At 55.1% G+C, this 22,199-nt stretch overlaps 1 protein-coding gene across 1 annotated transcript; it reads left to right on the top strand.

Annotated features, from left to right (window-relative positions):
* The first annotated feature begins 14,478 nt into the window (after positions 1 to 14,478).
* LOC308519179 (myeloblastin-like) lies at positions 14,479 to 17,229 on the top strand. The gene is made up of 5 exons (XM_081091167.1): positions 14,479 to 14,547; positions 14,827 to 14,983; positions 15,351 to 15,492; positions 16,205 to 16,435; positions 16,949 to 17,229. Exons 1-5 carry the CDS (start codon positions 14,481 to 14,483, stop codon positions 17,117 to 17,119), a joined length of 768 nt encoding a protein of 255 aa, XP_080947293.1. The 5' UTR covers positions 14,479 to 14,480; the 3' UTR covers positions 17,120 to 17,229.
* The last annotated feature ends 4,970 nt before the right edge of the window (positions 17,230 to 22,199 follow it).

Raw genomic sequence — 22,199 nt, 5'->3', positions numbered from 1 at the left:
CACCCCCCACTGGGGATGTGCCCGCAACCCAGGTACATGCCCTTGACCAGAATCAAACCTGGGACCCTTGAGTCCGCAGGCCGACGCTCTATCCACTGAGCCAAACCAGTTAGGGCTCACGGTGAATTTTTAATATGTTTTCATTGATATATATATATGTGTGTGTGTGGATATATATATATATATATATATATATATATATATATATATATTTACATACATATACGTATATATATATATTAATCCTCACCCAATGATTTTTAGAGAAAGTGGAAGAGAGAGGGAAAGACAGAGGGAAACCTTGATGTGAGAGAAACACATCGACTGTTACCTCTTGCATGATCCTGACCGAGGCCCAGGCCGGGGAGGAGCCTGCAACCCAGGTACGTGCCCTTGACAGGGAATGGAACCCGGGACCCTTCCGTCTGCAGGCCCACACTCTATCCACTGAGCCAAACCGGCTAAGGCTCCTGGTGAATTTTTTTTTTTTAAATATATATTTTATTGATTTTTTACAGACAGGAAGGGAGAGGGATAGAGAGTTAGAAATATCGATGAGAAAGAAACATCGATCAGCTGCTTCCTGTACACCCCCTACTGGGGATGTGCCCACAACCAAGGTACATGCCCTTGACCGGAATCGAACCTGGGACCTTTGAGTCCGCAGGCCGACGCTCTATCCACTGAGCCAAACCGGTCAGAGCTTTTTTTTTCCCCCCGGTGAATTTTTTGATGCACAGTTAGGCAGCTCTTACTGTTTGTAGTCACTTCCTCCTTACCATTCACAGCTCTGTAGAGTGGGGACTGACTGAGTCCTGAGCCCTTATTTATGAATGGGGAAACTGAGGCCCAGGGAACTTAAAAATCACTGACGAAGGTCACCAGGCACAGTCAACTCCGTCCTTAAGTGTTGGGGGCCGAGGGCTGCGTTATTGAGCTCACCACTGGTTTTTATTCCTGGTCAGCCACTCACACTGAACCAAGGCTGTCTGTCCAACCTTCCCAGGCCTGGTGGTGGACAGGCCTCGGGTTTTCCTGGCTGGTAGAGGCTGGGTTGTCATTTATTGAGGCAACGTGGTGCTGGAGTTGAAAGGTGACTACAGACAGCCATCCTTTGGGAGGCAGGAGGAGAAGGGAAAGATGTGACAATCACTCTTGGGTGACTTCTGGGGGGCAGGAGCATGAAGAGGTGTCCTGGAGAAACTTAACACACATCTACACTAATAAAAGAGAAACATGGTAATTAGCATACCACCGCTACCCTTTTCATTGGCTAATCAGTGAGATATGCAAATTAACTGTCAGCCAAGATGGCTGCTGGCAGCCAGGCAGCTTGAAACTAACATGAGGCTTGGTTGCCTCAGTGAGGGAGGATTGTTGGAGGAAACCAACGTTCCCCGCCTGTGGCTGCAGGCCTCTGAGCGGGCAGTTTAAGAAACATTGTAACAAATACCACCAGACTTCAGCCAGCAGATTCGCAACATTGTAAGCAAAGGCCAGAAACATACTTTCAGCCGCGGAGGCCTAAGAGCTGGAGCCAAGCCTCAAGGTAAAGCTGGCCCTGACCGGTTTGGCTCAGTGGATAGAGCGTCGGCCTGCGGACTCAAGGGTCCCAGGTTCGATTCCGGTCAGGGGCATGTGCCTTGGTTGTGGGCACATCCCCAGTAAGGGGGTGTGCAGGAGGCAGCTGATCGATGTTTCTCTCCCATCGATGTTTCTAGCTCTCTATCCCTCTCCCTTCCTCTCTGTAAAAAAATCAATAAAATACATTTAAAAAAAAAAAAAGAAAAAGAAAAAAAGGTGCGGTTGGGAACTTCAGTCACTCCCAGCCTGAAAACAGCCCTCAGCCCCTCACCCAGACTGGCCAGGCACCCCAGTGGGGACCCCCACCCTGATCCAGGACACCCTTCAGGGCAAACCAGCCAGCCCCACCCATGCACCAGGCCTCTACTCTATATAGTAAAAGGGTAATATGCCTCCCGGCACCGGGATCAGCGTGACAGGGGGCAGCGCCCAAACCCCCTGATCACCCTGAGGCTCTGTGTGTGACAGGGGGCGGGGCCCCAACCCCCTGAGCAGCCCTGCTCTGTGCCTGATAGGGGGGAGCTCCCCAACGCCCCCTCCCACGGGCCCTGCTCTGTGTGTGATGGGGTAGAGCCATAACCTCCCCATCGGCCCTGCTCTGAGTGTGAGCGTGGCGGCCCCCCAACCCCCTGATTGGCCCTGCTCTGTGCATGACAGGGGGTGGCGCCGCAACCTCCCCATCGACCCTGCCTTGAGTGTTACAGGGGATGGTGCCCCAACCCCCCAATCGGCCCTACCCTGAGCGTGACTGAGGGTGGCATCACAACCTCCCGATCGCCCTGCTCTGTGCATGACAGGGGGCGGCGCCCCAACTCCCCAATCGGCCCTGCTCTGAGCCCAACCAGGGGCTGCACCTAGGGATTGGGCCTGCCCTCTGCCACCCGGGAGCAGGCCTAAGCCAGCAGGTCGTTATCTCCCGAGGGGTCCCAGACTGCGAGAGGGCACAGGCCGGGCTGAGGGACCCCCCCTTCCCCCCTCCCAGTGCACAAATTTTTGTGCACCGGGCCTCTAGTATATATATATATATATATATATATATATATATATATATATATATACACATTTGTATTGATTTCAGAGAGGAAGGGAGAGGGAGAGATAGAAACATCAATGATGAGGGAGAATCATTGATTGACTGCCCCCTGCATGCCCCCAACTGGGGATCAGATCAAGTCCACAACCCAGGCATGTGCCCTTGACCGGAATCGAACCTGGGATCCTTCAGTCCAAAGTCTGACGCTCTATTCACTGAGCCAAACCAGCTAGGGCTGGAGAAACTTCTTGACTGCTTGATAGTCTAGGGCAGCAGTTCTCAACCTGTGGATAGCGACCCCTTTGGGGGTTGAACAACCTTTTCACAGGGTTCGCCTAAGACCATCAGAAAACACATATATAATTACATATTGTTTTTGTGATTAATCACTATGCTTTAATTATGTTCAATTTATAACAATGAAATTGGGGGTCACCACAACATGAGGAACTGTATGAAAGGGTCGCGGCATTAGGAAGGTTGAGAACCACTGGTCTAGGGGAATATCAGATCGGGGGAGGGGGAGGGGTGTGTCCTTCTTGCCACCCAATTCCTGGTGGTGGAGATGGGGCAAGACCTGACTGTGGTGGCACATTGTCCAGCTGGGGGCCTGCACTTGAGTCTGGGGCACTAGGGAGCCACCGGAGAGGTTAGAACAGGCAAGAGGGGTTGAGCATGCTAGGTGCTGCTCAGAGACTCATACTCATATTAACTTGACACCACAGCTCTACCGGAAGGGTGGGGCTGTTCATATCCCCATCGAATAGTTAGGGAAACTGAGGCACGGAGCAGGCAGTTTACTACAGAACTCAAGGGGCTCACCACTTGGGGTGCTCTATTAAAAAACGAGACGTGGCCCTACCTGGTTTGGCTCAGTGGATAAGAGCATTGGCCTGTAGACTGAAGGGTCCCGGGTGCCCGGGGTTTCGGGCTCAATCCCCACTAGGGGGCGTGCAGGAGGCAGCCAATCAATGATTCTCTCATCATGAATGTTTCTCTCTCTCTCTCTCTCCCTCCCTCTCCCTTCCTCTCTGAAATCAATAAAAATATATTTTAAAAAAAGGCGAAATGATGGTCACAAGGTAGTTTTGTTTACTTGCATCAAGAAAAAGAGCCAGAGGATTGCTATCCAAAGCTCTGCCTCCCCAAAGGGAGGCCGAGCCATTGCTTTTATACACGATTTGGTCAATTCCATGTTGATTTCTTCTCTGCAGTTGGCTACACTTATGGGTTGGGTTCCTGTCAAGTTTATCCTGTTTGCAACTGGTTTACAAAATACTGTGCTGTATATATTTTACCACTTCCCAAGAATAGCGTTTAGTAAGAATGGCTCAGACCTTGAGGCCCTTGTCCTATCTAACAATTCCCCCAGGAGATTTTTTTACGCCTCATTTTTGAGGGAATAGGGACAAGGGTCATACTTCTGTAACTTTTCTGCTGAACATGGACCAAGTATGTCTTTGAGTTAGAGGAGTGAAATTATCCGGCTGCCTGACTTAAGAAAGCCATGGGGTCAACTAGGTTTTGAGATTCCTGAGAACAGGAATGGATGGAGAGAGGGCATGACGCCAACAGGAGACAGGAGCCGTTAGAGGTGAGGCAGAAGCAAGAAGGGAAAAGCAAGGAAACTGGAATCCTGCCACTTACAAACTCACACTCTGGGGGGGATCTAATGAGCCAGACGGAGTGGAGTGACAGCTTGCCTAGGTAAGATGTCAGCAAGCTAGGCTGTCTTGTCCAAGACTTTGAAGGACAGGTGGGATCTGGGCAGGATGGAGCACAGTCACTCCAGAGCGGGTAGGGATACCAGCTATGACAGCTGCACCCAATATCCAGTCGGTGTCCCGTGGTTTTTCAAGCACAGAGATGCTTGCTACGGGGCCGAGTGAAGAGCTGCATCTCACAGGGTACCTTGGCCTGGGGAGGGGGCCAGTTTGGGAGGAAGTCCTGGCACAGCCTTCTGAATCAGCTGCGCACCAGAGAAAAGCCCCCCACCCCACCCCGTGGTGGCAGGAGGCACTCCCGGGGACCACAAACTCTGTGTGTGCATGTGCAAGTAAGGTCAGACACGTGAGGCCACGCCATTCAGGCCAACACAGCACAAGGCCCTCCGTAATCAGACATCCTGCTGGATACCGTCCCCGAGTAAGCCAGCTACACAGCTGCAATTCAGAGGCTTAAAACCCTCCTGAAAATCAGGATACGGGGAGAAGCACTAGCTACCTCTTCGTCATCCAAACCGACTGCCCCGTCGGCGCTGGGATGAGCCTTGAGATGAGCAGATCACCTGAGGTCTATAGAACCCGTAATTTCCATCTTTCACCGACTGTGGCTCCTCCACCCCTTGTCCCCAGTCGGGAAACATGAGGAGCTCAAGTCTAAGAATGAAGGCAGGAAACAGGTTGTAATGAAACAGGAGGGAAAAGTAAGGAGAGTCGGCAATGCTGTGAGGAGCTGCTCACAGGAGGCACCGAGCACCTTCCCCTCCCCTCTGGCTGCAGGAGCTCCAGAAACTGCCCTCCTCGGATGGAGCAGAGCAGGAGTGGCTGGAGAGAAGCTTATATGTGGTCAGCAAATGTTGAAACTTGAATAAACAAAAAAACTGCACTTAGAAGATCATGCCTCCTAAATCCAAAATGGAATCCCAGCCTTGAGCAAGGCTGCCTTACGCAGGACAGGCCGTCTCCTACCGTTAGTCCATGTGTTATATTTCTTCATGTATTTTTTAAAAAATTTTTTGTTTATTTATTTTTTTAAAATGTATTTTATTGATTTTTTACAGAGAGGAAGGGAGAGGGATAGAGAGTTAGAAACATCGATGAGAGAGAAACACCGATCAGCTGCCTCCTGCACCATCCCTATTGGGGATGTGCCTGCAACCAAGGTACATGCCCTTGACTGGAATCGAACCCGGGACCCTTGAGTCCGCAGGCCGATGCTCTATCCACTGAGCCAAACTGGTTAGGGCATCTTCATGTATTTTAAATGCTTAATTTATTTAAGTCAAATAAACCACGCTTTTTTAATCCAATTCTGCAGAATGCACCCCACGAGGCTGCATTGGGGGATCATTTGAGTTTCCCACAGCCGACACTTTTTTTTTTTTAATATATTTTTATTGATTTTTTACAAAGAGGAAGGGAGAGAGATAGAGAGTTAGAAACATCGATGAGAGAGAAACATCGATCAGCTGCCTCCTGCACATCTCCCACTGGGGATGTGCCCGCAACCCAGGTACATGCCCTTGACCGGAATCGAACCTGGGACCTTTCAGTCCGCAGGCCGACGCTCTATCCACCGAGCCAATCCAGTTTCGGCCACAGCCGACACTTTTACATATAAGGCGAACAAGGCAAACACCAGCGTGCACACAAAGAACAAAATCTCACTCCTGCAGGACAGACAGCCAGACAACCAGACCAGAGATTGCCCCCCCAAGGATGTCTTGGGTGCCTCACAGCGTTCCTCAACCCTCCAGAGTTAGCCCCAGGCCAGGCCTTGAATCTGGCATCCCAGAGGTAAGTTCCTGCCCAACCAACCAGAAACCAAGCACATACCAACCAAAGCTATCTTTCCGACAAGCCTATGCCCCAAACAGGAACAGAAACACCAGTTACAGTGGCCACAGGAGCTGATCTCCCGCGTCCCTTTCGAAGCGCTGAGTGAAGTAGGTTCGGGTGTCCGTCGGCTTTGTGTCCAGGCAGACCAGGCAGCCGGCTCAGCGGGCAGCACCAAGTGGGAGCATCCGATGGGACAGATGCTTCGTCCGGTGGAGATGCAGGCACATTAGTCCCGGATGAGAACTGCTGCTGCTGGCCACTTGGCCAAGTGTCCGCACAAGGCCAAGAGGAAATCCGTTTAGAAGGGTCCCATCTGGAGTTGCCAATTTGGTACCGAACTCAAGGGGTTCGCCACTTGGGGTGCTCTATTACAAACACGAGAAGGCCCGGCTGGGTGGCTCAGCAGTTGAGCATCAACTCAGGAACCAAGAGATCACTGGGTTCAATTCCTGGTCAGGGCACATGCCTGGGTTCCTGGCTTGACTGATCCCCAGTACAGGGTGTGCAGAAAGCAGTCAATCAATGATTCTCTCTTATCATTGACTAGAGGCCCGGTGCACGAAATTCGTGTATGAGGGGGTTCCTCTCAACCCAGCCTGCACCCTCTCCAATCTGGGACCCCTCATGCCTAGGATTGGGCCTAAACTGGCAGTCGGACATCCCTCTCACAATCCGGAACCACTGGCTCCTAACTGCTCACCTGCCTGCCTGCCTGGTTGCCCCTCACTGCCCCCCACTGCTGACCTGGTCACTCCCAAATGTCCCCCCGTGCTGGCCTGGTCACCCCACGCAGCCTGTTTGGTCATCTGTTTGGTTGTTTTGGCTGTGACAGTTGCTTAGGCTTTTATATATATAGATGTTTCTATCTCTCTCTCCTTCTCCCTTCCTCTCTGAAATCAATATACATATATATTAAACAAGACTTGGCTGTCACAAAGTAGTTTTATTTACTTGCAGCAAGTAAAGGAGACAGAAGATTCACATCTAAGGGAGGCTTAGCCATTGCTTATATACACTATTTGGTCAATTACATGTTGATTTTGACTTTGCTGTTGGCGATACTTGGGTTCCTGTCAAGCTTCTGTTTACAGTTGATCTGCAAAATCCTGTGCTACATTTTGACATTTAGTAAGAATAATATTTGGTAAGAATGGCTCAGACTTTGAGACCCTTGTCCTATCTAACAAGTTGGCAGAGTCTAGGCAGGTTCCAGGAGCAGTTGGCAGTGGAGGCCTTGGGCAACTTCTTGTTTTTCACCAGGAGAGGCTGACCCTGTGCTGGGGGGACTGCCAAAGCTGAGGCCCGAGGTCTGAGGGAGGCCCCATCCCCAGCCACCCCCAGCTGCCTGGTCAGGCCAGCGCTCAGACTCCCATGCCAGGCAGGCGTGCCCATCCCATGCCAGGCATGCCCATCTCTGCTGGGGGTCCAGTTGCAGAGGGAGAGGCCCAGATGGGAGGGAGCAGCAGCCCATTCCTGTTCCCCTGGCCTTAAGGCTCGGAGAGGGAAAATTACTTGGCTCAGGCCACACCACCAAGGGACTCTTTCAGGCCCTGAGCAGTCCTAGAAGGGGGATGCAGACGGCCTGGGGCCACCTGTCTTTTTAGGGAAGGAGTCGGGGGAAGCAGGGGTGGGTGTCTCTCCAGGGGTAGGGATGAGACATGCCCCCACCCCTGGTTCAGCTCCCCCTTGTGGACATCCTCGGGGTAGGGGGGCAGGAAGGCTAAGTCACTGGCCTCCATTCAGCATCAGAGATGGCACTTCTGTGGGGTGCCCTGGACCACACCCTCTGTGCTGACAGCAGCCAGCTGCTTCCAGAGCCGGTGATGACGGGGCTGTGGGTGCAGATGGTGCCACAGGGGCTGGGGGTTCAGAGTGGGAAGGGTTCGTGGGGAGGGAGGTACCTCAGGATTCACAGGGGGCTGCCTGGTAGATGAGAGGGGAGAGGGTTTGGCAAAAGGGGGGAGGCTCAGGGAAGGGTTAGGGGATTGGAGAGGGAAATGGGGCATCCCAGAGAGGCTCAGGAGACTCTGGAAACAGAAGGTGAGTCTAGCTGTGAGGGAAGGAGGCCTGGCCATCCTGGCTGGCCTTTCTTTGGCTCCTGGGCTGCTGGGCCATGGGCTGGTAATTCTCCACCTTATTTGTCAGCTTGCTCTCAGGCAGGTCCCAGGTCCCAGGGTGGATGTGGAAGGTTGAGTTGGGGCTTTTCCACAAACCCCCAGGGCTGCCCCAGCCTGGGGTCTCCCCCTCCTGCTTTCCACCCACCCCCAGGAGCCCCAGAATCGCCGCCGTGGGGCTGGGGGCCTATGACCTGAGGCATCGAGAGAGTTCCAGGCAAATATCCGCCATCAGGAGCATCCGCGAGAATGGCTGCGACCCTCAGGAGAACTTGAATGCCCTGCTGCTGCTGCAGGTGGGAAAAGGGGTGATACGGGGTGACCGGCAACAGCCTGAGGGCTGGGGAGGGAAGAGCCTGGTGTACACCCGGACTCTTTTCGTTTCCTTTGGTGGATTAAATCATGTAGCAACGTCCACAGACATCCCAGTCCATTTATTTAGCCTCCTGTTGGTGGACACTTGAGTTGTTTCCAGAGAGAATTACAATGAACTTCTCTGTATCTGTTCCCTGAAAAAGTTTCTCCAAGGTAGACAACATAGCTTACCCCCTCCACCAGCAGAATCAAAAACTGCCCCTTTCTCCATAGCTGTACCAACACTGGACAGCATGAGTTTTTATTTATTCTATTTTTAGGAATTTCCACATTTTTAAAAATATTTTTTATTGATTTCAGAGAGGAAGGGGGAGGGAGAGAGAGAGAAACATCAATGAAGAGAGATAATCACCGATCGGCTGCCTCCTGCACGCCCCCTACTGGGGATAAGCCTGCAACCCAGGCCTGTGCCCTTGACTGGAATCCAACCTGAGACCCTCCAATCCGCAGGCCAACGCTCTATCCACTGAGCCAAACCAGCCAGGGCTAGGGCTGATTATTCTTTCTCTATGGCGCAGGAACCAGAGGCCGGAGAGGTAAAGTGACTGGGCCAGGATGCCACAGCAAGTTACTGCCCAAGCTGGGACTTGAACCCAAACCCAAACCACTTTACAGACCAGAACTTATTTTGCTGCCACTCTGGCTCCCAGCTGGGCCCCATGAGGCTCCAGTCCCTCCTGACTTGGTTTCCCTGCCCAGCTGGAGGGTGAGGCCAACTTCACCAGCAGTGTGGCACTGGTACTGCTGCCCTAGCAGAACGCCATGGTGGAAGCCAACCCCAGCTTCCAGGTGGCAGGCTGGGGAATCCAATGCCACAGGCCCTATGCCATAGGGGACTTATCTCCAGTTTCCCAAGGGTCCCCAGTGCCACCATGACCCCCTTGGACCAGTGTCACCCCAACAATGTGTGCACTGGCATTTTTACCTGCTGGGGTGGCATCTGCCAGGTACAGGCCAGGTGCAACCTAGCATGGGCTCCCCATGGTGGGAGGAGAGGTCTTGAGAGAATGAGTTTCCTGTGGTGGGAGGGACAAGTCCAGGACCAGGGCCTTGATACTGAGTCTGGAATTAGAACTGGATGATTAAACATTTGAGCATTTGAGTAGCGTGAGAACAGGTGGGGTTGGAACAGGCTTGGGGGTTGCAGGAGAAGGGCTCAAGTTGTGGGGGCAGCTACCTGCTCAGAGATTCTGGGGGACTAGGCCTGGGGGCACCCTGACTGGCCTGCCAACTGTCCAGGGTGATGGGTGCCCCTCGTCTATAACGGTCTGGCGTGTGGTGTGGCCTCCTCGATGGAGCCCTGTGGCACGGGCCCCAACTTCTTCACCGGAGTGGCACGCTTCCAAGACTGGATACTGGCCCTAGCCGGTTTGGCTCAGTGGATGGAGCGTCGGCCTGTGGACTGAAGGGTCCCAGGTTTGATTCCTGTCAGGGGCACATGTCCGGGTTGTGGGCTCGATCCCCAGTAGGGGGCGTGCTGGAGGCAGCCTATCAATGATTTTCTCTCATCATTGATGTTTCTATCTCTCCCTCTCCCTTCCTCTCTGAAATCAATAAAAATATATGTATATTTTAAAAAGACTGGATACTGGATCAATTCTGTTCCAAACCCCTCATTGGATTAACACTGGCCTGAAAGGCCCTCAGCTTAGCCCGTGGTGGGGGTGGGGGGCTGTGACCTCCCATCTCCAGGCCTGTCCCCCACCCCCACCCCAGCCTGTGCAGTTATGACTCTAAGGCAGAAGCCACCCATTCTCTCCGCACCTGACCCCTGCTTTGCCAGGTTGGCAGGGGCTGGGGCAGGAGGTAATGAGCATTTTCCGGCAGTCGCTGAATTCACTCACAGCCCTGAGAACCAGGGGCTGTCCTATCTCCACCTGACAGACGGAGCACCTTACCCACCTCTCACTTTGGCCAAAAGACATTGTGCCGCTAAGTCAAGAGGCACACGAGACACTGGCCTAAGAATGTCACTTGACTCACAGAGGCTAATGTACCTCATATAGAAAGACCTAAACATAGCTATTAAATTATAAATACAATGATATGAAAATAATAAATAGAATCATATATTACATAATATAGTTTATTAAAATAAAATTTAAACAACGCATCATTATTTATTATATACCACTATATATATTTAAAATGTGTATAGTTAGCCCTGGCTAGTGTGATAAATGGTTAGAGCATCGGCCCACACACTGAAGGGTTACAGGCTCGATCCTGGGCCCCAGTTGGGGTACGTGCGGGCAGCAACCAACTGATGAGTCTCTCTCTCTCTCACATAAACGTTTCTCTCCACCCCACCCCCTTTCTCCCTTCCACACTCTCTAAAAAAGCAATGAAAAAAATATCCTCAGGTGAGGATTAACAACAAAAAAGGTATATATTTAACAATATATAATTATGATTAATGTATGAAGAGCAACTAAAATCAATAAGAAAGAAACAACAGCCCAGTAGTAAAAGCAATGGGTACAGGATGTTAGCAGTTCATAGCAAAGAAACAAAAGAATCTTGAAGATACAGAAACACCTTCACCTTCATGCATTATCCTAGAAATATGAGCAAACTTTCTCAAAGAGACCATTTTTTTCCAATCTATGGGATTTGCAAAAGCCCTGGGGTTTGAGAACTCTGTGGGCATCTGCCTGGGTGGGCGGGTAACTGGGACAGGCCCACCAGAGGTGGGTCTGGGGCCTCAGAGCCAGCAGCGCCACCCACCACGGGCGGGGGAGGGGGGGGAGGGGAGGGGGGAGGGGGGGCGGCGGTGGTAGTGGTTTGCCCCACCGGTCCCTTTGCATCGTTCGGATGACGAGGGTACAAGTTCCTGCCACATGTCTACAAGGAAAAGAGACAAAGCAACACAGCGCCCTCAGGAGGAGCCACAGATGCGCAAAGGCTGGCCCACTCCCCTGGGGAGTAAGACGCAGCTGTGTAAAAGGTGGAGGCACCTCATTCACCGGCCTGAGGGGTCTTCACGGGACAGTGGAGACGTGGACAAGGGCAGAACAGTGTGTGCACACGTGTGAGTGGCACGTTCGCACCTGCTGGTCGGAGCATCGAGAAGCCCAAGAGGATCAGTCAGTTGACTTGCAGGCGGAGGAGTCAGGGATGCAAGGACACTTTCCAATCTTCCCAGGGGAACTTTGTACACGTATTTAAATGGTTTGTTTATTTATTTTTTGTTAATCCTCACCCTAGGATATTTTCCCCCTGATTTTTAGAGAGAGTGGAAGGGAGGGAGGAAGACAGAGAGAAACATCGATGTGAGAGAGACACATCAATTGGTTGCTTCCCGTACACGCCCGACCGGGGCTGGGATGGTAAGCTGAAGGAGCAGGACACCTGTTTGTGCTGGAGGGAGCCCGTGATTTGGGTGTCACGCTGCATTGAGGGGAGCGTTCCTGTTGTTGATCTGCGTCCCTAGAGGCAGCCCCTCCATCATGGAATGGGCCGCTAATCGCCTGGGGTTCCGGGTTTGTAGGGGTGTGTGTGCCAGAGCCCACAAAGGCTTTGAATCCTTGGCCAGTAGAAAGGGGCGAGAGCTCTGCCCCAGCTGCCTGGTGTGGTCTGTGGGCTCCACAGCCCCTGCCCCAGCGTGGGTGCCCCAAAGCCGCCCCCTGCCCCCGGGAGCCCCCGGCGCTCACCCAAACTGACTGAGCACCAAGCTTGGTTATTTGTGTTGCCATATACTCACCTTCACAAATGGGGAGGTTGAGGCTCAGGGGGGACTCTTAATGGCTCAGGAACCTCGATCCTTCCAGGGGCCCTGGCCAGAGCTTAGGGAGGTCAAGCCACTGCCTGCTCATTGTTCAGATGGGGAAACCGAGGTCCAAGGGCTGTTGGGGTCCAAGAGCATATTGTCCCCCAGCTTGAAGCCCCCCACACTGATACACTCAAGAAAATCCTAATTTTCTTTTTTAAGGAGGGAGAGAGAGACTACAGGCTGGACCTCCTGCTCCCTCTTTCCCTCGGGTCCTGGTGACGCAACAGGCCCGGTTCCTCCAGCAGCGGTTGCCGTTATGCCACCCACGGTTGGAATGGAAAGGGGCCGGGGCAACAGCTCCCAGCCCCCACTTCCCCTCCACCTGCCAGCGGGATCCCCTGCCAGAGGGTTCATTCCTATTGCACTGCCCCAGGCTCTCCACAGCCCCCAGCTTCTGCCCTGGGAGCTTTCCCACACCCCCTGCCCTAGGCCTCCAGGCAGCCCCCGCCCCCGCACCCACCTGCCTGTCCCCCAAGCCTTGGTGTGTGTGCACCCGGAACAGAGCGCTTGGAGAAGGGCACCCCGAGACCCCCCAGGGAGGCCCCCCCTTGGTGGGTGAGTTATCTAGCAGGTTTGTGTGTGTATTTCATTTTGTGGTTGGTGAAGTTTTATTGAAATATACTTTATAAACCATAGGACTCGCCCATTTAACAATTCAGTGATAGCTGATGCATTCACAATATTGTGTAACCACCACCTCTCTCTAGTCCCAGAACATTCCTTCACCCCGAAAAGAACTCCCCCCTCCCCATATGCAGCCACTTCCCATCTCCCTCCCCCAGCCCCTGACAACCACCAACCCACTTCCTGTCTCTGGATCAGCCTGTTCTGGACATTTCACATAAACGGGATCACACAGAATTTGTCCTTCTGTGTCTGGCTTCTCTCACGAGCACGTGTTTTCAGGGTTCATCCACATCGTAGCAATGTCAGCGCCTTGTTCCTTTAACCCAGGGTCAGGGGATTCCGGGACCCCAGGAGACTCTGCTGTTTAGTAACCATCTGACCACGGAGGTCCTGGGAGGCTGCCCACACAAAATATGCAGCCTGAGTGGGAGGGAGGGGGAGGTGACTCACAGATGCGAGGGTCCCCCTGGTTTACATCGTCTGAACACCATGATTTATTCTGGTGTCTACTGTGAGCAGGGAGTGAAATCAAAATGTTCCCAAATAGCCCTGACCGGTTTGGCTCAGTGGACAGAGCGTCGGCCTTCAGACTGAGGGGTCCCGGGTTTGATTCCGGTCAAGGGCATGTACCTTGGTTGTGGGCACATCCCCAGTAGGGGGCGTGCAGGAGGCAGCTGATGGATGTTTCTAACTCTCTATCCCTCTCCCTTCCTCTCTGTAAAAAATCAATAAAATATATATTTTTTAAAAATGTTCCCAAATAATTAACTAGGGTTTCTCCACTATTTACACGGGGGGAGGGGGTGCAGATCACCCCTGGGGAGCTGTCCTGGGCATTGTGGCGGGTTGGGAATGGTCCCTGGCCCCACATACTCCTTACCAGGGGCCTCCCCATCAGCCCTGCTGACCTTCACAATGTCCCCAGACAGTGTCCCCTGGGCAACCACCACCCGGGTAAGAGCTCTGCCTTAGAGGGAACAGTGAACCCTCTGTGTCCCAGGAGGGCACATGGCTCTGTGGCCCCACCACTGTCTCCTGTGCTTTCCTGTCCCCAGGCGTGGGGCGCACACCAGCACCTGGACATGCTGGCTACCGTCCTCTCAGGCCGAAGGGGCCTGAGGGGGAGGCACGGAGAGCGGTGTGTGTGCCCCTCTGAGTCTGTGCCCTGCTGGCCCTTGTCCCGGGCACCCAGGCACGGGGTGGGCAGGAGATCGTGTCTCACACTCGCAGGGGAGTTGGAACCCTGAGCCAGATGCTCCCTGTCCCCCTGGAGTGTGGTTTGGCCCCCAACTCCCTGCGGCCCCAGGTTGAAAGGAGGAAGTAAGGACACCCAGTCCAGGTGTGGGGCAACCCCAACGGCCTCCAGGGCTCGGGCTATAAGAGGGGTTGGGAGGCAAGGGAGCCCCCACCCAACCATGACCCAGAGCCACCGGCCCTCCCAGCCTGCCCTGGCCCTGGTCTTGCTGGCCACGCTGCTGGGGGGTGAGTGGGGCCACATGTTGTCCATCCATCTGCCCAGGCCTTGCTGATTCTGGGGAACACCCACCCACAACAGCCAGCCCAGCACCCTCACCGCACAGATGGGGAGACTGAGGCAGGGCCAGGGCAGGACCCACTTGCTGCCTGGAATGAATGCCTCCAGGGCAGGGGGGAGCTCTGGGACACGGGACTCGGTGTCTGCCCAGTGCTTCCCTCCCCGCGAGGTGGGTGGGGCTGCGCGCAGCAGGGAGAGTGACAGCGCCGACGCCCCCTCGTTCTCAGGTGCAGCACGGGCTTCGGAGATTGTGGGCGGGCGGGCAGCTCAGCCCCACTCTCGGCCCTACATGGCGTCACTGCAGATGCTGAATGCCCACTTCTGTGGAGGCACCTTGATCCACCCGAGTTTCGTGCTGACCGCTGCTCACTGCCTGGCAAACATGTGAGTGCCCAGGTGGCCCTGCCCTGGGTCTGATGGGGGAGGTGGCCCTGCCCTGGGTCTGATGGGGGAGGTGGCCCTGCCCTGGGTCTGATGGGGGAGGTGGCCCTGCCCTGGGTCTGATGGGGGAGGTGGCCCTGCCCTGGGTCTGATAGGGGAGGTGGTCCTGCCCTGGGTCTGATGGGGGAGGTGGCCCTGCCCTGGGTCTGATGGGGGAGGTGGCCCTGCCCTGGGTCTGATGGGGGAGGTGGCCCTGCCCTGGGTCTGAGGGAGGCTGTAACTGAGGGAGCTGCATCTGGTGCTCAGGGTGCCCGTGGGGTAAGGAAATGGGTGGATGGGGGAGCACACAATAAGCACCCCGACCTCTCAGGCCCATGGCCCTGGTGAAGGTGGTGCTCGGGGCCCACAACCTGCAGAACGCCGAGCCCAGCCAACAGAAGTTCTCCGTCACTCGCCAGTTTTCCAACAACTATGACCCAGAGCGTATTCACAATGACATTCTCCTTCTGCAGGTGGGTGGGCGGAGCCCGCAGGACCGGTAATTACCCCTTCAGTCACCTTTAGCAAACACGTATTGAGCACCTACTGTATGCCAGGCCCCTGCCGGTGCTGGGACATAGCCTTGGTCACAGTAGGCCTGGTAAGGAGAGGGCCATTCAGACAATAGCCCCACAAATGGCTGCCCCACCTGCCTCTGACCTGGCCGTGCCCCTTGCCCGGCACCCATCCTCCCAACATCCTCACCCCCCACCTCAGTGCCAACCTCACCTTCTCAGCGAGAGTTCCCCTCACCCTAGTGGAAAGACAGCCACCCCTCCCCTGATGCACGGCTCACCATCTTGCCATTTCCCTGGACAATGCATCTGTCACTCTCCTGGCCTCTCCCGCTCCCTGAAAGGTCAGCTCCCCGAAGGTTTAGCGGAGGACTAAGCATACAGTTGGCACTCAATGAGCGCTTTGTGAGTGGATGAAAACCACGGTGACAAATGCTGCAAAAGGGAGGCCCATGGTGGCAGAGAATGTAAAACAGCCCTGGTGGGGTTGGAGGATCAATCAGAACAGGCTCCCTGGAGGAGGTGACCCTGAGGTAGAACCTGAGAGTGAGTGGGAGGGGGCCCAGAGGAGGCACTTTGGGGTGGTCAGGACGTGAGTGGATGTGAGAGGGGGTGGCTGTGGGGCCTGGAGACGGTACCTCACTGCCCACCTCCTCTCCCTCTGCCCCAGCTTGACCGCCCTGCCAACCTCACCGCCCAGGTCGCGGTGGCCCAGCTCCCGGAGCAGGGCCAGCTGCTGCCCCACGGCACCCAGTGCCTGGCCATGGGCTGGGGCCGCCTGGGCACCATGGAACCACTGCCCCAAGTCCTTCAGGAGCTGAACGTCACCGTGGTCACCTTCCTGTGTCGGCCAGAGAATGTGTGCACCTTCGTTCCCCGGCGCAAAGCCGGCATCTGCTTTGTACGTACCTGCCCGGCTGCCTGCGCCCTGGGCCGCTGTGGATGGCAGAGAGGGCTCCAGGAGCTGCCCACAGGAGGGAGGGCGGGAGTGGCAGCAGTTCAAACCCACCTCCTCCCCACTGAGCAGCTGCAGGCTGTCCCTTGGTCTCCTGTCGGGAAGAGGGGCGCCCCATCGTGAGGGCTCAGCAAGGATGGGGAACAGCCTCGGCTCCCACAGGCACCCAGGGGTGCTCATGTCGTACCCGGTGGCCTTGGTGGGTCCAGGGATTCTCCCACTCCGGGGCCCCCTCTCGGACCTGCCCAGCTCACTCCAGGGGTCCAGGGATATAGCAGGGGCCGTAAATGCCCACCCCCCTCCTGAGTGGCCCATCTCCCTCTGTCGCCCACGGGCCTTAAAGAGAATTCCGCACTGGAAACATGTTACCACTAACTGGCATTGGGCTGCCACCAGCTTCACTTTGCCCGACGTGGCCACGTCCGGGGTGACTGACCAGCCTGTTCCCGCCCTTCCCAGGGGGACTCCGGCGGCCCCTTGATCTGTGACGGCGTCCTCCAGGCCGTGGACTCCTTCCTCGTTCGGGAGTGTGCCAACCGCCAGTACCCGGACTTCTACGCTCGAGTTGCCCTCTATGTGGACTGGATTCAGTCTGTGCTGAGAAGTGTGGGGGGTGAGGGCCACTCCTGAGCCCCTTCCCCCGGCCCCCTCCATGGGCTGAGGCCAGAGAACAAGCCCTAATGGGGGGAAGGGAGCCGGTGCCCAGCCTCACGGTGACGTCAATAAAAACTGAAACCCTCCTCTGGCTCCTGTCTGTCCTTCCCATGTGGGGAGAGTGGCCCACGGTCCCAGCATCCAAATCTCCAGACCCCAGGCTGTGGAAGGGGGTTTGGAGCAGAAGCCTCGAAGCCAGTGGGGGGCCCAGGTCACAGTGGGTCCCCTCCCCCAGCGCCCATAGGCGTGGGTGGAGTCCAGCCCCACCACTGTGGCCCCGGGCAAGCCGCTGCCCGAAGAGGGAGCCACCTCAGACATTCCCCCCCCCCCCCCCGCCCCGCACAGACCAAGAGCCCCGCCCTCACCCTCAGGGGTGGGGCGTCCTGGGGGCTCTGTGTCTCCAGCTCCAGGGCTGCCGGGGGACCGGGCTGTCATAACATGAGTGCTGTCCAGCCGACATGGCTCAGTGGTGAGCGTCACCATGGTTCAACTCCCTCCCGGTCAGGGCACATGCCCAGGTTGCAGGCTCGGTCCCTGGCGGGGAGAGGGGGGCATGCAGGAGGCAGCCGATTAATGATTCTCTCTCATCATGGGTGTTTCCATGTCTCTCTCCCTCTCCCTTCCTCTCAGAAGTCAATACAGATGTATTTAAAAAATAATAACAACATGGAGTGCCCAGGCCTGTGGGGCCTGACTCAGCCAGGGGCCGGCAGGATGGCTGTCAGGGAGGCTTCCTGGAGAAGGCAGCTGTGCCTGAGCAGGAGCCTGAAGAGAAGAGTCCCCTCGCCCCCGGGAGGCTCAGTGAGTGCGGAGGAACAGGAAGGGTTCAGTGTGGCTGGGATGGAGCCGGCCAAGGGGCTGGGGAAGGGGAGTTCAGGCATGTGGGGGGGCTGGAGCAGGCAGGGCCACAGACGTGAATGGGGTGGGATGGGGGGGAGGGCCTAGGGAAGAGCCCTGAGGCCAGGAAGAGGTAGAGATCATTGGCCAGTAGCCATGGAATAGGCTCAGAGAGAGGGCCAACCTGCTCACAGGACGAACGGACGGGGAAGGAAGCTCTTTCCTTATTGATTTCTTCTCCCACCACCTGGTGTCAGCATCCAATTCAGTGAGAGTGAGAACTCCGGACTGCCCCCTTTGGCAACTCTGTTACACCTTAGCCCAGGGTAAGTGCCAGGACTGGTCTATAGCAGCAGCGCCAGGAGCACAGATGTGCTAAGATGGGGACACAGCTGGATCCTGGGAAATGCACGCTGAGCGGCAGGGGGTGCTGGGGGTTCCCTGCACTTCCCAGGCGCTCAAGGCAGGGAAGTGGTTTCTATAAAAACCCCACAGCGCTGGGGGTGAAAGAGGTTTGCTAGAGCAGCGGTTCTCAACCTGTGGGTCGCGACCCCTTTGGGGTCGAACGACCCTTTCACAGGGGTCGCCTAAGACCATCGGAAAACACATATATAATTACATATTGTTTTGTGATTAATCACTATGCTTTAATTATGTTCAATTTGTAACAATGAAAATACATCCTGCATATCAGATATTTACATTATGATTCATAACAGTAGCAACATTACAGTTACGAAGTAGCCACGAAAATAATTTTATGGTTGGGGGTCACCACAGCATGAGGAGCTGTATTAAAGGGTCGCGGCATTAGGAAGGTGGAGAACCACTGTGCTAGAGGGAGTGTAGGGAACAGAAAGCCCCACAAAAATCCAACAAGAGAGGTTTGCTAGTTTTTTGGGCTCGTGTGTGAAAGATGGCTCAGGGAAGCTCTGCACCGCAAAGATCCAACCCAACACTGGGAGCGGAGGATCAGGGGTTGGGGGGTAGATTCAGGAAATGAGGAGCCCATGAGAATAACAAGCCGGATGGTCAGTGCATGCAAATCAGGAGGCCTCAGGGAGCAAGGGGTCCCCCGCATACGCCCCAGGGGTGTGTGGGTCTGTGCTGCTCGGGGCCACAGACAGGTAGAGCCGGTCCCTGCAGCTCAGAGGTGCCCCGTCTCCAGCAGTGGGAGAGATGCTGGAATCACTGTTTCCTCCCTGCAGGGTAACTCGGGTCTATAAAGTGCAGGTGTCTTATTTGGAAGACCCGTTACTCATTACGCAGGTGTGGCCAGGCAGGTGTGGCCAGCGTTACCACAACTCTGATTGCAAATGAGAAGCAGAGCAGTTTGCCTCCCAGCCTGCAGGTGGTTAATGGTTAACATCACTTTCTTATCTAAGAACTTGGCAAACTGTTCATTCACTTCACCTTGGGATAATCCTATACAATGGAGTCTATTGTTATAACTTCCCTTTTACAGTCAAGGAAACTGGGGCACAGACAGTGGGTTAAGTCAGTGGGTTAAGTCAGTGTCCTCAAGTTATGTAGAAGGCAAGTGGCCAAGCAGGATAGGAACCCAGAGTGGAACCCAGAGGCTTGACCACTATGAGATGTGTGTACACGGTATACAGGTGATGCTCAATAAATGCAACTTTGATTAAATGGGGTCTCCCTGTCTGAGCCACAGCCTCCTCCCCACCCAGCCCCCCAAGATATGGCTTCCTCCACTCTCCCTCATCCCTGGACTGGAAACAGGGCTGTGCATACAGTAGGTGCTTACTAAATGCTCTGTGGCAAATTTAACACAATGGGGTGGGGACCCTGCCAAGCAGGTAGGAGGGCAGGGGACATGTATCCGATGAAGGGAGGGAGGAGGGTGAGCCCTGAGCGCCTGCAGTGTGCCAGGCTCTGGGAAAGCAGGGCCATCACCCTCAATGATGAGATGTGGGGGTTCGTTTGCCTGTGGCCACAAATGGAGTGGGAGGCCCAGGGACAAGCAGGACTCCAGCCCTGGCTCCGGTGTCCTCCATGCCCCCACCCACTTGTTCCTGCGATGGATCCGTTGGTTGCCCCCCATGAACCCTGCTCCTGGCCAGGAGAACGTTGCTTCTTGCGACAGCCTTGGCTACAGCCGTTGGAGCTGGAGCATCTGGGGGAGGTGGGAAGAGGAACAGGGCCAGGGGGTGGGGGCTGGGCCCTGGCGGCCCCTTCTCCACGGTTTGGCCTGAGTTCTTCCACAGCCCCAGAGAGCAGCTCTCAAGCTTCAATGGACATCCATGGGCCAGCCCCCTGGCCCGGGCAGGGTTCCTTTCCCGGGCCGGAGAGGGGGTCTGTGAAACCCCAGGAGGTGGGGGATCGGGGGGGCAGCGGGGATTCTTCCCCAGAACCTCTGCTGGTGACCCGAGACTAGCAGGGCCCCAGGTGGGGATGAGTTCCCCATTGTGAGCCATCGCCAAAGGGAGGTTGGAAGGCCAGGCCAGGAGAGGGAGACCCAAGACTCAGGGAGGCGGGCAGCAAATCGTCATCCAGCTGCGAATTGTGGGGGCCTGAGTTCAAACCCCAGTTGCTCACCATGTTACTGGGTAGCCATTCATGGGGGAGGCCTCACTGTGCATCAGCTTCCTCATCTCAGATGGGAACCTAGCAGCCCCCCGTCGCCCCTGTGAAACGTCAGGACCGAGCTGGGTGCTCCGGCCTGATTGTGGTGCTCTGGGGAGACTGAGGCATGCTCGGCAGCTGCCACTCTGGGCCCAGGGTGGCCAGATTTAGCAAAAATACAGGACACCCAGTTACATTCGAATGTCAGGTAAATAAGGGCTAACTTTCTAGATAAGTACAATATGTGGAACACAGTTATACCAAATAAATTGTTTAAAAAAACACTCAGAGGGGCTGGGAATCTGCACAGGAACCGGCTGGTGACGCCCAGCACCGCGCTGCAGGGGCGCCCAGTCCCCGCGCCCCATCCAGGCCCAGCAGCAGGGGTGCTCGGGGTCCTCTTGCTTGTCCCGGGGGCTCAGGGTTGACCAAGGAGAGTTCTGTGGCCCCGGAAAGAATGGCGCTATCCGTGTCCATCTTAAACGGGGCCTCGTCAGGAAGCAGTCTGGGAGGGCCCGGCCACGGCCCCCTCGTGAAGATGTGTGGCAGGTGGCTCTCAGGCAAAATACTGAGTCTGGATCATCCGTGCGGCCGCTGTGCAGAGCGGGTGACAGCTCCAAACTAGAACTGAACTGCTCTCCGCACACGCCTCCTTCCAGAGGAGGAGACTGAGGTTCAGAGTGGTGAGGGGCCAGGGAATCCAGTGGGGGCGGGTCAGCGGGCGGGCTCTGGGGACTCCAAAGCCAAATGAAGCCCAGATCCAGCTGTGCCCTGCCAGTCCACGCGTGCGTGGTGGGTTTGAAGAGAAGGGACGCTTTTGCTCGCTCCGTTTGTCCTTGGGCTGCTCAGGCTGAGCAGTAGGTGGCCGCTGTTTCCAAGGAACCAACCCCACGTGGCTGGTTTGGCTCAGAGCTTGTTGCATCCCTGGGAGTGAGTGCCTTTGGGTCTGGAAAGTTAACTTGTCTCCTAACACCCCCGGCGAGGACATTCTCTCTGTAATTATGAATTGTGTTTGTTTCACATTAAAAGAGAAATGTCTCATCTCTAGAGTTTGCCGGTGTCGGATGGCTCCCACTGCGAGGTTCTTACACTTTTTTTGCTTCATAATTAATATTAAAGCAATTCATGTTAGAGAGCCTTTCAATATGAAAGGTTTGTAATGGAGACATAACATTTTATTATTTATAAAAATCATCTATACAGAAACAAGAAAAAACCACTCGTAGACACAGACATCAGTACGGTGGTAACCAGAGGGAAGGGGGTTCGGGTGAAGTAAAGGGAGTCAAATATTTGGTGACAGAAGATTTGACTTTGGGTGGTGGGTACACAATGCAACAGACAGAACTGTACGCTTGAAACTTACATAATTGTATTAAGCGATTTCACCCCAATACATTTAGTTAAAAAGAGAAAAGAATTTTTTAAAATCTGACTTTCAAATTTGTGCCCTGAATTTTATCTGGAGCCAACCCAGGCCCCTTGCACCCATCCCCCCTGTTCTTGCCATCCTCACCCTCATCCATTCCTGGAGGGGGAGAAAGGAAGTGGGGACAGCTGGCCCTGCAGTGGGGCAATGCAACGGCCCCCGGGCTTGGGGCTATAAGAGAGCCAGGTGGGTGCAGGGGGCAGAGAC

The sequence above is a fragment of the Myotis nattereri genome, assembly GCF_964212035.1.
Source record: "Myotis nattereri genome assembly, chromosome: 5".
Lineage (NCBI taxonomy): Eukaryota > Metazoa > Chordata > Mammalia > Chiroptera > Vespertilionidae > Myotis > Myotis nattereri.
The sequence above is the reverse complement of the archived record's forward strand: the minus strand, read 5'-3'. Positions and strand labels throughout refer to the sequence as shown.